The sequence below is a fragment of the Atractosteus spatula genome, chromosome 19 (assembly GCF_055471065.1).
Source record: "Atractosteus spatula isolate fAtrSpa1 chromosome 19, fAtrSpa1.hap1, whole genome shotgun sequence".
NCBI classification, from domain to species: Eukaryota; Metazoa; Chordata; class Actinopteri; order Semionotiformes; family Lepisosteidae; genus Atractosteus; species Atractosteus spatula.
The window spans coordinates 517073-533421 of NC_142724.1; the positions used below are offsets into that span (position 1 = coordinate 517073).

A 16349-nucleotide genomic window follows, 5' to 3' on the forward strand; every position below is an offset into this window, starting at 1 on the left:
TCTGGACTGCTCTTTAATTATGAGTCAATCACATAAGATAAACAATATATTATGAATGAACATATATATATGTACCTGTAACTGGGAGTGCCCCACTGTAGAAAACTACTGGCTCTAATCCGCACAGGAGTCCAAAACAGATGTTTTTATTTTTATTAAATGAATGAATCTAAAAAAAATGAACTGCAAATAGTGTGGTGAAGGTTCAGTAGTTGCAAGAAAAATCCACTTTCTTTTCTGAAAATTGCCCCACCATGTTTACTCTGTCCACCCTGGGTGGGCGCCGTGACCGAGGGCCTCCTGTCGCGTGGAACCGGCAGGGGAAAGGCTCTGTCCGTGTCCAGTATTAGGGGTCTTGGGGTCCCCAACAAAGCCACCTTCCTGCTGAAGTGTACATATCAGTCGCACCTGCGGGCGTGAAGCTCGCCACAGCGCTTTCAGCGCCCTCGGCCTGACAGAGCCGTGGGCTGCAACAAAGTTTTATCTTTTCTTTTTTTCCACACAGATGTATTAAGAATAATTTATTATGTGTAGATTTTAATTCTTTACAATGATGTTGCAGTTGAATAATGCACAATTTGATGTCGTTGTTAAACTATTACAACTGTTAATAAAAAAGGTTGATTGATCCCACTGGCAGCGTCTTTTCTGTATCTTTTGCCTCTGATTTTACACTTGCCCACCTTGCTGTCGGCCCCAGGGCCTATGGTCAGAGTGCAGCGCGCCCCTGCTGGTGTCTCCAGGGCACCGTCCAGCTCCCTTGTGCTGCTCTTCTCAGGTCAGCACGGAGGGTTTGTGAGAGGGGAAGGAGGTCAGATGGGGGCGCAGGCCTGTCTACGCCGCTCTGAAGGGCCTGCTCTTGTGTGGAACTGGTCTCGTGTGCTTCAGCCCCGGGACAGCTCCAAGCGCTCGACTCCAGCCTGCCAGGGGTCAGGAGAGCCTGGGCTCGGCAGTGAGGGGCTGGTGTGGGAGCAGCTCACTGGGTGCACTCAGAGCCAGGCCAGACACTGGGGAGTGATCTGCTCAGGATCAGAGGGACCAAAGTCTCTGCCAGCTGAGTATAAGACACACCACATCTTCCTTGCAAGAAATATGACATTCAATCTCCTATACATTTTGTTTGAGTGATAAAATAATATGTTCTTGTTATATAGAGTACATACCAAACAAAAGAGAACCTACATGTTATCAGTTATCCTGGTAAAGTTAGAAAAGAGAAGGATGTACAAATCGGGAGTAGCAGTGGACACTGATGAATATATATAAATATCTTCACAAGTGTCAATAATTCTTGAATATCCACAATGTATTAAACACAGACCAAATACAACACTTTTTAGAATGTAAACAGTTTTACAACAAAGTACAACAGTTTTACAAAGCACCCTTCTCTAAGAAGTCTTACAGTACATGCTTTCACTGTGAAAGAAATTGAGTGAATTAGCTAATACAAAACACGAGGCACGACAAACTTCTGACTGAATGCCTTCGATGACACAAAGTATTTTCCAGTAGAATACATTTAGCAGTCCTTTTCCAAAGGCAATAACGTCACTAAAGAATGACAGATTTCTAGTCATCAGGCAGGGGATCTGCCAGACCCAGAGTTACTGTGGCGTATTCGTACAGTCTCCGCCGTCTCTTCTGCAGCCGCGGGGGACGAGTCCGCTCACCCCAGGAGGGTGATGATGACGCTGTCGTCACGCCCCTTCCACAGCATCTCCCCCTCGAAGGCCACCATGCCGCGCTTGCGGCAGCGCAGCAGGATGCCCACCACTTTGTCCGAGATCTTCACGTACCGGTCGAAGAGGCGGCCGAAGGTGACCCGAGCCCCGCCGTCCGGACCTCTCGCCCCCAGGTCCCTGATGATGAAGCACATCTCCTCCATCTCCCGGCGGATGTGGCGCTGGGCGCGCTGGGCTCTCTCGGCCGTCCGGGAGCCCTCCTTGGGCCGCCCGTAGCCCTCGTCGCCCTTCTGCAGCCGCACGGCCATGGCGTACTCGTAGTCGAACCCCTCGCTGAAGGGGTTCAGCTTCTGCTGCTCCAGGTGCTGCTCGGACCACACCTGCCACCTGCTCCTCAGATCCCTGAGAGTGACCACCTGGATCTGGACAGCAGAGGGACAAGACAGCGCCTTACTGGACAGCACAGGGACAGGACAGCACCTTACTGGACAGCACAGGGGCAGGACAGCATGTCACTGGACAACAAACGAGTCTTGGTTAGTGAGTTTCTTCACGTTCGGGATATCAGGAAATTAACACAACTTTTACATATTTTCCTAATTTTAAATGTAATGTAGAATCTGAAGACCTCAACACAAAGCTATTTCCACCAAACATTTAAGCTGGCACATCTCTAAAAGGCTAAAAAATAGCTTAAAGGATGAAAACCATAAACTGGTTTGATTTGATATATTTCCAGGCCTTTAACTTCTGTGCTGTTTTGCAGTGAAAGAAAAAGAAATAGAGGAGAAAACACTTCAATAATCCACAGGTGTATCAGGCTTTTAGAAGTGAAAGACCACAGTTTTCCGTCGAGGACCAGTACTCCACCTTCGGCCGGTCCTTGTTCCTGGTCTGGCCGGTCTGGCTGGGCGGCCTGTCCCCTGTCCTGCCATCGGCGTCGGTGTCGCTCAGCCCCTCCTCGCCCAGGCCGCTGTCCTGGGTGTCCAGGCTGCTGCTCCGGGAGCCCAGCCTGCGGTCCCTCCGCCCCCACGCCGGCAACCACTCGCCCAGGGAGCACTCCCCGTCTCCGGGCCCCCCCTGCTCGGCGAGGGCCCTGACCCGCTGGCTCCCACAGCTGGCGGCTGCTCCGGCGCTGGGGGCCCCCTTGCCAGCGCACACGGGGCCCCGGGGCTCTGCCTGCGCCCCGGCGCTCACAGGGGGCCTCAGCCCGCCGGCCATCGCCCTGTGGCTTTCGTCCTGGATCAGGGAGCTGGGCACCCAGCCGGGGGGGGCGGCCCCCTGCCTGCCCGCGTGCTGGGAGGCCCAGCTCTGCCAGCTGCGGGCCAGGCTGCTCACCGCGGAGGCGCAGCGGGGTTCCCGCGCTGCCGTGGCCATGCCCATCTCCGGCCCGGCAGGACGAACGCTCTGCCTCTGCCTGAGGAGGGGATCAGCCTTTTATAGGGGAGGAGGGTCACATGCGGCATTCCTGAAGCACACGGCATGCCTGTGACCCCAGAGACAGATGGAATTTTCCCCTCGGATCTCTCCGGAGCAGGTGGTCCGTACGGAGTGAGTGCTTGTTTTATTCCCGGCACATGATGCCAGAGCTGCTCTCCCCGGTGACACGGCTTCCAGACAATTTTGGAAAACCTTGTCTATTTTTAAGCAAGACAATCAGAAGTCTTTTGTATCCTGTACAGGAATAGAGCAGAAATTCTAATAGGAGTTGTTGTTTTATTGGATAAATATTTAGGTTAATGGGAAACGTATGAAACCTCTCCTGAAACCAGACACTTTGAATTAAAGTTTTATTGATTGCAGCTTGTTATGTCAATCAGCCTATCTTGGAAAGGCTATATTGTTAAATTTAAAATTAAAAGTGATTATCAAGAAGACGATTAAAGCAAGCGGATATCAGGAGCGCTGGCTGGACTGCTCCCACGCAGGACCAGGGCTTGTGTTGGTGTGGAAGTGCTCCTGTCCCAGCTGTGGCCTCCTCAGTCCCACACAGGCTGGTCCTGTTTCCTGGTCAGAGCTCCGGGAGCCGGGCTGTGCTGGGCTGATGCCCGTGATTGGGAGATATTTTGGGAGCACCGTCAGGGTCCTGGAGAACCCTGGTCCTCAGGCCCAGTCCCCGTGCTTCTCGCATGGAAAGGCCTGGATTTTGTTGATCAACAATACAACATGATTTAGCTTGAATGACCCTGTGTCTTGTGTATTTGTGTGTTAGTACAATAACAACGCTTTATGTTTCTAATTTCTCGTTGAATCTTTCATTTGCAAAAATCATAAAAACTTGGAAGAGATTAAAGGAATCCCGTGCAGTATGAAGGCAATCAGCACAGCTACAAGAAGAAAGGAGAAATCCAGGAGCTGTGTGTTCAGAGGCAGTGTGGAGGAAGCAGGCTGCCTTTGTTCGCTCTCATTCTGGGTGCAGGGCGGCTGGCCTGAGGGTTTGTCTCAGTATAGACAGAGTGACAGTGGCGCTCACGGAATTAGCCAGCTTCACCCATGGTCTAAAAGCCATTGACAGTTTTCTTAGTCCTCTCAGGATCTGTTGATAGTTTACAGCATGTTGTTTTCAATAGTTTGGTTTTAAGCGGTTTTAAAGCAAACCACAAAATACTGAAGAATGCATTTTCTGATTGAGCATTTGACTGACCATGTGAAGAAATCAGCAAGCAGCTCTACAATGTTTCTTTAAGCAAGTGGTGAGATGGTCCGCACACGACATGCACGTGAATCGTCGACAGGGCGGCTAGGGCCAGCACTGGAAGCCTGTAGATAATGTGATCTGGTCAGTGACAGTGACTCTGACCCAGTGTGAGCACAGTGGATGTGTGTTGGTTAGTTCTGGCAGGGCTCTGGCCCTGAGGGTTTCCTGATGCACTCTGTTCTAGTCACTACCATCAATCCCTATTAACAGACTTTCCAAATGATCTCATGTGTTTGGTTTTCGGAATTTAGGCTCTGCTAATACTGTTATTTATAAGTTGTGTATATGGCGGTAATGCCTTCACATTAAAAAAACCTCCCTTCAGCATCTGATTACTTCTGTGTACTTCAGAGATGCTTATTTTCTTATGTTTGGGGTCTTAGTGCAGTGGAGTTCTTCATACACCCTTCTGTAAAACTCTAGACAGTGTGGATTCCTCTGACCTTTATAAAGTAAGCCTTTCATGCCTTACGACAGAATCCAAACCACAGGAATTTCTCGAGGAAGATTAAGCTCCTGCTCTTTCTGATACTGAAGATAGCAGAGTGTTCTACACATGGACTCAGACAGAACCAGCAAAGTAAGATAATCTAACAGCTCGAATTCTCCTTCCTATCCCAATGAAATGTCTTCATACTATTTTTGGAATGTAATAATATTTTAAAAATCTATCTGTCAGTTTCTTATATACCAGATTCTTTGTCAGTTGTCAGCTGGAAGCTTCTATAACTTAATAAGCCTGAGGGGAATGAGATGTGAGATTGCGTTGGCCTGGCAACATTTTTGTCTTTTGGGGGGATGCATTAACCGTATTACTGCCAGGCTCTGAAGCAATTAAACTGATCAATACATCAATAGCTGTGCATTTAAGCCTGGCCGCAGTTCAAACACAAGATGCAACAGCTTCATTCTGTCTTCTCAATGTCTTTGCTTCACATCTGTGTGACTAAGGCTCCAGTATTAATAGATTTCATGCAGCAGCAGCTCAGGGAGCTTGAGAGCGCTGTGCTGGGCGTCTGTTCGAGCTGACGCCAGTCCTGAGGAGGAGGAGGGGCTTGGAGGTGTGTAATTCAGAGCGTTAGAAATCTAGCAGTTTGTGCCGTGACGCATTCTCACAGTGACTCAGGTAATGACTCCTTCTAACATGACTGAATCACTTCACGGCACAGGGTGAACTCACCTGTCAAGGCGTTCGAATGCCAGAGACTGATTTAAAGATAGATTAGAAACAGTATGTGAGCTGCTATGCAATGAAGCTGCGTAATATGTATCGTAGATGTCTTATTAAAAAAAACAATATCAAATGATTGCCTTTACAATTATAAGTAATTTTTAGGGATTTAACCATTGAATTAAAATGGGACAAAGAGATCTGCATTATGTTTTAATGGTGAAAGGGTTATTTTAGTACTGTAAGAATGTGTTTATGACATCTTCCAAGGCATTCCAGAAACATCTGAACAGTTCCTAATGTAAGCATGAATGCTAAACAATGATTATTAAATTAAACACTGCACCTGGCAAATAGCCCCAGGAGTTGATCTGCATTGTGCTTGTAATTTATCTGCAGCCTCTTTAAAACACGTCTCTCTGATGTCAGGGTGTTTGCAGAGATGCATTGAAGGTGTTCTCTTAAGTCAAACACTCAACTTGTCAGGCTTTTCCACTCTGTTCTTTAAGAGCTTTTTCCCAGTTATTTGATTTTAGCTTAAGTTAAGGCGATAATTTGTGTCCAGAAGTTTAATTGTGCAGTAAATCCAGCAGCTTTTTTGGTTTAACTAGGAAGAGATATTAATTTGGCAGATCAACAGTTTCAAAATATTTGAACGCTCCGACTAGGGTGATGTAATTAAGGGGTACTGGGACCGCTGTTCTTAATTTATGTCAATAATCTAGATTCTGGTGGTAATAATAATGTTGAATAAATTAAACATATCTGCACATGATACCAAGATTAGTAAACATGAAATTAAATTCCAAACAATTTATATCAAATTCAAGACTGGGCAAACACCTAGCAGGTGACATTCAAAATAATTATAAAGTTTGGTCAAATTCTAATTATATTGAAATGAACTGACTAATATACAGTAGAAGAATAGTGTACTTAATACCTTGGCGTTAACTTGCCTGGCTGAGAAACTGAGGCTTAAATTAGGCCGTTCTGGCTTGGAGGAGGCGAATACGAGAAAGTTAAAGGTTTAGCACTGCCGACTGTGAGACACGCCTGTCCTTGAAAAAACCAAAACTCTTGAGTGTGAGACACGTCTGTCCCCAACAAGACCGAAGCAGCAAGCGTGAGGAATGCCTGATCCCCAGACGAGACCAAATCGTCGAGTGAGACAGACACCAATCCCTGTTGAGACAGAAACACTGAGCGCTGGACAGGAGGTGCACAGAGCTTTGTGCAGCCAGGGAGTATTTACATGCAGGAAAGCTGAAATGCAAGACTGGAATTCAACCTCACCCTAATCTTCTGTTAAATAACACCATTTACTAAATACTAATACAAAAACCAATAAATCAGAATTTTCTTAGAAAATATGAATAATAATAATGGCTATTGGTTTCCACATATGCTTGTCTGTCACAGTATCTGGTAGCTTGAATGTGTTTGCCGAGTGTAGCAGGATGTGAAATCTGATTGTTGTGCTTCTGTGTTTTAAGAAATCAGGTTTTCAGTTTTTCACATTTTTCTTGTCCCAGTTTGAATGCCCTGAGCCCAGTCCTTGTCCTCCAGGCCCAGAAGCTGGACTCAGATAGTTAGAACAGAAAACTGCAATCTGACAGCTAATTTCACAATGTCATTAATGGATGATGGCAATAACTCAGAGCTTCTGCACGTTACTGTATTCTTTCTCACAGTTCGTAAGAACCGTTCTGCATATTAAACCTCTGTTCGTAAGGTGCTCAAGGCTCCAAGCTTGTTAGGAGCAGTTCATTAGTATTACTAATTTATGCATTTTATGCTTTTATGTCAAAGTACTTGCATTCATAATCATTTACACAGCAGAGCGTTTTACAGCAGCAGCAGTCTGCATGAAGAACTCTGCTCAAGGGTACTACAGCTGTGTCCCATCAAGAATCTGAACCTGCAACCCTTCCAGTTAAAACCCGCGAATCCCAAATCACAGCTCCACACGAGCCCATCAGGCCATGTTGGGGGAAGGAAGCCAAGCCCAGATCCTGAAATAATATCCTTTATCCTTTATAATTTCTTTCTCAACACGCTGTGAGACCTCTGGTGTCTGGGGTCCATGTCTTGCACTACAGAGCTGTTAACGAGGCGTGTGGGGAGCTGCTGGTAGCCCCACAGCTGAAGCCGGACTAAGGGAGTGGGGTGACCTGGATCACCCTGGCCTGCTGGGCTCGCGACGCACGACAGCGGTGTTCCTGCTCAGCTCCGAGACCCCGAGACCGCGAGACCCTGAGACCGCTGCGGCAGGCTAAATCCTCACTTCACTCTGTTTTGCAGGACAGGCATGTGGCCTGGGATGACTCGGTCCCTCTGAGCTGATGACTTGCACCCTGAGCCACGGTCTGTGCCCATGCGGTCCTGCTCCTCTCAGGCTGTGATCAGGACTCGGAGGCACAGGGCTGCACGCCTGGCGCTCGTGGTGCTGAGGCGCTCGTAGTGCTCCTTCTTCCAGAACTCGGTGAACTCTAGTCCCTGGCATTTACTGCTACAGCTCTGGAAATTCACATCTGTTTAGAGAAACACTGTCCCCAGGGGTTTCCTCAGTTGTGGGAGTTCTTAGGCTTTACTTGTTTTTGATGTATTTTTTTGCTCTCTAACATATATTTTATGTAAATAAAATATTATTTTAGTAGATTCAGCTATTTTACCTGGACACCACAGTAATAGACAGAAGAATTAAATTAAGGCTGTAATTTTCAGATTGAACTGGAAAGCAGCATTTGTGCTCCTCAAAAAAGAGAGTGGACTTTTACTGTCACTGAATGTAACTGACAGAAAAAAAATCTGTAAAAATGTCATGCTCCAAACTAAAACCTTTGAGAACAACACTGAAATATCGAAAGCAAATAGGTAAACTAGAGGTAATATAATTTTCACTCTTCCTCTGATATTTGTCACTGAATTAACCAGTAGCATGAGTATGTAAATACAAACGGAACAGCATGACCGCCTTTCAGCAACGCGCATGTGTAACCTCAACACACAACCCGATCTCCTGAACCCAAATATGCGAAGTTGCTCACTGAGAACTATTATTAAAGCAGCTGTGCGGATGCTCCTATTTTTACAGTGCAGCATGACTTTTTAGTTTTAATGAGGTGAGACATTAGATATAAATAGACCATCATGTTCTTCCCCAGTGCTGAAAATAATGAACTCATGGCGAAGCAACTCCCCTTGCCTAAAACCTGTGAAATGCGACAGGTGTGCGCAGGGTTGCCATGGAGACAAGTAACCTGACACCAGGGCTTGGGAAGGCTTGTTCGGCCGGGTCTCCAGAGATTAGCGGCAGACCGCTGGGGTACTAACTAGCCCCGCTCTCGGGAGGTGTCAGGAGACTAGGAGAGCAATGTGGGAAGAAGACCGAAGCGAGGCTTCTGGTTTAGTGGAAAAAAGAGCTCGGTGAAGCCCCCTCCCTTTACAAACAACTCGCAACCTAGTTTTCGTTTGAGTGCCTCCAGGGGAAGTGCAAATTGCCAGAAGGAAAAAAAAAAGAAAAATCCAGGTCAGAGATGGCTTGTGAAGATAGGCACTTTTTCATTTCTTAAGAGACAGTTTTTTTTTCCCTCAAAGCTTTTCAGCACAGTTTTACATACATTCTGACCACGCAGGGTAAACAAAGTGCCCTTGTCGCCCAACAACCCGAGCCCGAGGAGAGAGAAGAGATTGGAAGAAAGAGGCTTTAGCGCCATAAACGAGGAAAATACGGTTACAGAAAAACGCGTTCATCCGAGAGAACACGGCTAAAAATAATAACATAAACACGATTTATTTGTAAAAAGTAATTAGAAGACAATACAAATCTTGTTTCTGATACTGAAACATTTATAATTAAGATTAGGTGTATTAATGTCGCTGTGTGCACATACAGCACTAACGTGCTAGTCAACTAGTGTATGAACAGAGCTGATGAAATCATATCAGCGACACCTGAAGACAAAAAGCAGAGCTGAATACTTACTGGTTTTCTCCACTAGGGGGCGAGTTATGACAAATATCCCCCATTCGACTGGTCTCAGATCGCAGCACACTCAATCCAAAAAGAAATCTGTTCAATCTTAAACCCAGACCTTAATAATGATAGCAATCGGATACTGTTTTGATCTCCAAGAGACATATGTCACTATATCATGATTGTAATTCAAAATCAGTCACAAGTAATTCCAAAGTGTTTCTACACCTTACCTGAGGGTTATTTCTGAAACCACCTTTTCTGTTCATTTTCCATTTTTTTTTCAACAGCATAAGTTTATTATGTTAATTAGTTATTATGTTATGTTAAGCAGATACACATACTGGGTTTTGGTTATGTTTAAATTGCTTCATCTACAACCAGTCTGAGTTGTAACCAGTTAGATACAGTTGCACTTTCTGCACATGAAGTGAAGGGTCTCTGTTTGGAGCTGAGCGTCCCTCGTCACATATCGCTTGACTTCTGTTGAAGACTGAAACTCTGGCATTTGTTTGTTTTGAATTGTCTGGATAATCAGAATTCCTTATTTTACCTGGAGGGCTTCATTCCGCGTGAGATTTCACCCCCAGATTCTTTGTAGTTTTTCCACTCCGGTTAAGGAGGGAGTTTTCCCATTCCTGAAGGAGCTTGTGGAGAAGCTCCCACACACTCGCTAGCCGCAGGTCTGCTCTCCTGGCCGAGCTGTAGCAGTGGCGCCTCGATGTGGTCGTCCCCAGCAGGGTCACTGTGTTGCTGGGCCCTGGACGCAGTCTTACTGAAGAGTGACAGGAGATAGCTGTTGCTTGGCCACATCAGTCAATTCTAATGCTTTTGGGTACCACAGCACCAAAATAGGGTAGAAAACTCAAATAAGCCAAACCTATGTTCTGTATTGCAGAGTGAGAAATCTGTTACAGACATTTATAAGGACTGAGGAAAGGTAGTTTATTCTCACTTTGCAGCCCTGCCGATGCTCTGAGCAAAATCTGCTTTTGTCTTTTCTCGTTTGGCCAGATTGACAAAAGGCAACAAAGGGAACAAGATTTGTATCTTTATGCTCGTGAATTAAATCTCCGCTCGGAGAGCATGAAGTTAGCCACTGATTAGAGCAAGCACAGTCCTGATAACGATGGCCTCATGAACAAATACTTTCCTAATGTAGGCAGTCTGACAGTTACTATTCAGAATAAAAGTAATAAAATTAAAGAGATTTTGGTCAATACTTCTTTTGTTAAATTATCCAATATGGGAAGAAAACTGAAGAATTTGGGACAATAAGAGTTCTGGAAAGATGCAATCAATATAACTACTTCCCTAAGCAAGCTATCCCAGGAATAGTGACATTTGATCCGTAATGCAAAACTGTGACGTTGTCCAAGTTTTTCCAAGTCAGTGACGATATTCCGATAGCAGATCTTGCTGAAGCCAAAGTGTGTTGTAAGAGCTAGTAACACTTTGCCTGACAGCAATGAAGTTCAAAAGCAGATGCAGTTGGCTGGGACTGAAGCTGATAGTTTCATGGGAGCTGTTGATGTACGATCTTTGATGTGTGACATTGTAAAAGTATACAAATGAATTTTTTTTGTACCTTTTTACAATTGTTTGAACATATCAGCTTTGCAGATTTGCACTTACGAAGCGACAAATGAATATATAACAGCATTGTATTGCCATACAGTCAACTACACCTGAAGTATGGAGATGCATATTTGAAGACACACCTACTTTGTTTAAAATAAAAATAATACAGTTTTAGGATTGGCTTTAGTCATGTTCCCAAGATCAACAGGGCTTGACTTCATTGCACAATCCAATGTTTTGTTAACTTCTTGAAAGCATATGAGCACCCTTCCAGAATCAAGACACCAAATAGTTTTTGTGTCACCAAAATGTTTTCAACATTTAGAACTTTTCTAGTACCTGTATTTGACTTGGCTTCTGAGAAGGAATTTAATATAAAGCTTTTTAAACTGTTCTGACTAAGGAAGACGACTAATTAAAAGCTCTTTATCAAAATCTAGGAAATAAAGCAATATAGACGTTTTTGTATTTTCTTACTTAACACATCCGTTTGCATTTCTAGTTATTTGGCAATTATAATGCATAAGTATGTAATGTTTTTTTTTCTTGTCATAAAGCAGAAATATGTGAAAATTCCAGTTTATTGCTGTTTCTTTTCTCTTTACAGAACTGGAATCCTTGTCTGTCTCAAGCCTGCAAGGGTCATTGATCTGTTTTTCTTCTGTCAGACAATCATAACACACCTACTTCTGCATCCTCATTACACACAACTGAAGCAATAATGAAGACATATGTTTCTGCATGAGAAAATTATCAACACTTACTTCACAACATTGAATATGTTTCTCTGCAGACTCGGCATAACTCATATTAATAGGGCAGGCTGGGCCTCTCGTTTATTTTGATTTATTTCCAGAGTGCTCTGGCTGCTGTTCAGGAGCAAGCGCAGGGGACTCGGTGTCCTGTGGGTAATCCGCCACCCCACGTACGGAGAGCAGCCTTAGACACAGCCCCATTACGGCAAATCTCGTTCTTTTCATTTCTCTTCAACGTGAGCAAATAAAAACGCTTTTTGGTGCTCAGTTTGACGTCTATTTTCAGAATATCGGGAGCAAAATCCATGCCGTTCTTGTGTAGTGAGCAGGCAATCGCGAGTGATTGCAGTACGTGTTGCACTGGTGTGTCATGGTCAACGAGCTGCCTTTCTGTTAAGCTTTCCTCATGTGTTTACAGAGCCCTGCACACAGATTCACACCCTTTCAATGATGTCCAATTAGGTTGAATGACAAAAGATACACATATTTTTTAAGTGAATATATTTAATCAAAATTTGAAGGGTCAAACTGTTTATATTTATGGTGAAAGAAGTTAAATGTCAGAAAAAAATGCACATGTCAATCGCAGATGTATTGGGCAATTTTTGTGCCCATTCTTGTTTGCACACTTGCCTGAGCTCTGTCCAGCTGGTTGGGGATTGTTGATGGAGAACAACGTTCAAGTCTTGCCACAGATTTTCTATCAGATTCAAGGACTTTGACTGGGCACATCAGCAGTGTTCATCATCATCTTGTCAAGCCATTCTGGAATAGATTTGGCAATGTCCTTTGGGTTATTGTCCTGATGAATGATGCATTTTCATTACAATTATAGGTCACCCAGCGGCAGATTTTCTCCTATGACTTGCCTGCACTTTTCTTCATCTCTCTTCCTCCCGGTCTTGACAGGCTGATGAGAAGCACCGTGCTGCCACCTCCATGCCTGACAGCTGGGATGGTGCTGACAGGGTGGTGCACTGTGTTGGGCTTGTCCCAAATGTAACGCTTTGCACTTAGAACAAAATGTTTCAGTTTTGTCTGGTTGAAATGTAAAAACGTTTGCTGTACCACTTAAATGTTTTGCTGCCAAGCCCATGTGAGATTTGCGATGGTTTCCCCATACAGGCCAGCCTTGTGGAGCGGAGGAGATATTGTGGACACATGGAGACCCACCCCTCCCACCGAAGTCTTTCAGATTCGCCACTGGCCTCTCATCAGCTCAGTCTGGAGGGGCAGTATCACCTCCTTATGATCCACTTCACCACGAAGACCCATCTCCTGAGCTCTACCTTTCATAGCTCGAGGGTTTAGCTATTTGAAAGCTCACAGGACATCATTATTGAATCTTTGCTTGAAATGACCAAATCAACCTCCTCTCATTTGAAACCTTTCTTATGGTATTTATTCACAACACAACAGAAGGACCCTACTAAGACAGGTGTATTTATTCTGAAAGGATGTAAACAGCTATTATTGCAAACAGACAGAGGCCATTCAACTAATTGTGAGATCTGTCAAAATAATTTTATGCACCTAAACTAACTTACTGGGGATAGACAATAAGGTCTATACATACAGTACATAGTATCAGCATATTAGATATTTATTTTTCTTTGTAATCTCTGTTGATATTTAATGTTTTAACCCATTAAAAGTTCAGTTTGAGCATTAAAGTACTGATTAAATATTCACCTTGAAATGTGTACACATCAAAAAAATGGATACCACAAAAGGTGGAATTGACTCAATGGAAAATTTATTTTTTAAACAAGCTAAAAAAAAAGAATGCAACACTAGCAAAGAAAGTGGTTAAACTACAGTTAACTTTTTTGTTAGCATTTTTCATTGATATCAGTTTGTTTTGTGAATGCTGCCATTCTTTGCTGGTTTTGATCATTCATAAAGTGCAGTGATGTAATGAAAAGCAACTTATAAACTATTTGTTCTCTACACATACATTTGTTCATCACATATTTAATATTTAAGCAAAATCAAATTCACAGAATGTAGCTTTTAAGAACTGTAAGTCTGCAGCAGAAGGTGGCAACGCTGTCCTAGATATGTTTAACAACCATTCCTTTGTGTTTCCATTTTTAGTCTTAAAAAAGAAGAGCTCCAGTTTTTAGACAGTACATTGAAAGAAACTAAATATTCAATCACATAAGAGGGCTATAAACTCAATATGCACTGCGCATTGTTTTGAAAAAAGAATGAGACAAGTGGTAAATATTTCAGAAGGGTTTGTAGAGACTACTTGTGTGTATTCATCCATTCCATGCTATATAATGCTGTGCAAAGTCATTTAACCTGAATTGCAAAGATGAAATTAAAAAACACATTTACTGTTTTTCTTTATGTTACATAAATTCTGTCAATGAATAGTGAAAGTGAATATTCCTGTCCTACATTACAATATTCTGCAGTGATACAGGGTCTGCAATGCTTGACCAAGTACAGTTCACAATATCCAGGTCACATTCTGAAGACCCCAGATACCAGCCAGGCAAATGAGTGCTGTGCACAGATACAGTAACTAAATCCAGACTAAGTGCCAAAAACATGCTGTCAGTGCTGGGTTACACCTTTTGAAACAAAGAAAGGACAGTTAAAAATTACATGCATATCTCACTATATTTAGAGATCTTCAAAAATAAAATCATTTTAAAAAGTCCCACGATTCTGTAGAACTATTATGACTACAGAATGGAAGTGTACTGTACAAAAGATAAAGCTCATTCATGAGTCTCCATAGAGTACCGTCAAGCCAGTTCCGGAAAATAAACTGAACCGCCATGGAGAGTCTTTGTTAATTCCCATGTATCACAAGAGCACTGGACCGGCGGTGTGTCTCTATTCTTGTCTGATGCTATTACATCACAGGCTGAGCACTTGAGAAGCTCTTGGCGAGTTTTGTACTGTACTCATATACAATCAGCTTTCGGTTAAACTGGATCCGCAGAGTCAGGGTTCTGCAGCTGTGAAGTGGCTCGGGCTGGGGGCACAGGAGTGGGGCTGGGCAGCTCTCCTGGTTCCACCCCAGTTCCTACCTGCGGCCTCCAGGACCTGCCAAGCACCGAGCGAGACCGACTGACGCCGCCACGGAGTGTGACGGGCGCTTGCGCCGCCTCCTGCTCAGAAGTCGGAGGGCCGCACCATCATGGCAGTGGAGCGCAGGGAGTAGCTGGGCCCGCGGAAGTGGTGCCACTTGATGCCGTTCAGCTTTCTGATGTTGTGCCCGGCTGGGTAGTACATGCCATTGAGATTGGAGAGCCCACAGGCGTCAAACCACCAGCCTGAAACAGAGCACCAGGGCGGGAGACATTAGTTCCAGGACATGTCCTCTCGGCTCCATTAACATCCCAACTGCACACCAGAGGCTGCGTGGAAGTATGGCTGGTTCTGTGACAAAGTGCACAGGGGCACTGGAGGGCTGCGGCTGCGCACTCTGTTACATGTGTTTTCTAATCTGGAGCTGATGAGGACAGAGGCCTGTCAGAGCTCTGCTGTGAAGGTCAGACACAAGGCTGACATATTAGACTAAAGAGAAACCCAAACGCTCAATAAGCACTCATCTTGAACAGTGAATGAATGCAGTTCCTAACACTTTACTCATGAAACTAAGCTCTGGAACATTTCATGAAATGTGCTCCGAGGCCTCAGAGTGTAGTATTTGAGAAGCAAGGGCTACGGGACTGTGACTGACAGGACAGAACGGTGGAGTCACTGTGCTGTATTTCTCCATGTGGTTGGTCCAGTTATGCTTCCACGAGATTCACCCTTTATCCACCTTGAGTTCAGCAGCCAGGCCCTGGATATCTGGCGTCCTAGCTGCCCTGAAACTGCTCTTCTCTGAGACAAGGGCGAGGGGATTCTCCCTTGTGGCCACAGCGGCTCTCTGCTTCTTCCTGAGGAAATGTTCCTTGTTCTCCGTATGAACCTACTGTGCTTACAAGTGCTACGACATTAAAAGCAAGGATGTCTTTCGTGCACTAAAAATATTTAATAGCTTATATATTTTCAAAGCACCCAGTAATCACACTGCAAGAACCTCCCCTCCCCATAACAGAGATACCATATAATTCATCACTGATTATTTTAATACCCTTTTACTTGGCTGTTGTTTAACTTGGATGAAACAAGTTGAGTATTATTTTTCTTTTTTCGCTTTAAGAGTTTTGATTATGAGTTACTATGCAAACACCGCAAATCCTTCAAAAGGGTTCCAGCTGTGTGAGAGCAATTAACTGCAGCAACTTTCAAAAGCTATCAGAAATCAGAATATTAAAAACCTATTAATCCCAAGGTTGACAGTGGGTCAGTTATGTTACTCCTTCTGCTGAAGAGTAAATATTCTTGATTGTAGATCCCTTGAAAGGCAATAAAGTAATTAGAAAGTTGGATTCCTGGTATGTTTTACATAACTATTAGACAAGGGATGTTTGTGGGAGATCATAGCTTTGTAGTAATTCTTCTAGAGTCA

The 16349-nt window shown here is 44.2% G+C and overlaps 2 protein-coding genes across 2 annotated transcripts in view; both read right to left on the minus strand.

Moving 5' to 3' along the window:
* Positions 1–1287: 1287 nt before the first annotated feature.
* Positions 1288–3095, minus strand: abraa (actin binding Rho activating protein a). Its single transcript, XM_088937780.1, has 2 exons — positions 2556–3095; positions 1288–2107 (listed from the first exon to the last, which is right to left on the minus strand). The coding sequence occupies exons 1-2, from the start codon at positions 3066–3068 to the stop codon at positions 1670–1672; spliced, it is 951 nt and encodes a 316-aa protein (XP_088793906.1). The 5' UTR covers positions 3069–3095; the 3' UTR covers positions 1288–1669.
* A 10604-nt stretch (positions 3096–13699) lies between these two features.
* The window catches only part of angpt4 (angiopoietin 4), a 34094-nt gene continuing 31444 nt past the window's right edge, over positions 13700–16349 (minus strand). The window contains exon 9 of the mRNA XM_088937445.1: positions 13700–15162. Coding sequence (XP_088793571.1) covers positions 15002–15162 — 161 coding nt within the window. The 3' untranslated portion in view covers positions 13700–15001. The remainder of the gene's footprint in view (positions 15163–16349) is intronic.

What these genes read in the sequence shown, in the direction of transcription:
- abraa (XM_088937780.1), bottom strand. Translation starts at nt 3,068, where the DNA reads ATGGGCATGGCCACGGCAGCGCGGGAACCCCGCTGCGCCTCCGCGGTG. An exon ending in GGAACAAGGACCGGCCGAAG is followed by an intron (nt 2,108 to 2,555) that starts GTGGAGTACTGG and finishes TCTGCTGTCCAG; the next exon opens with ATCCAGGTGGTCACTCTCAG.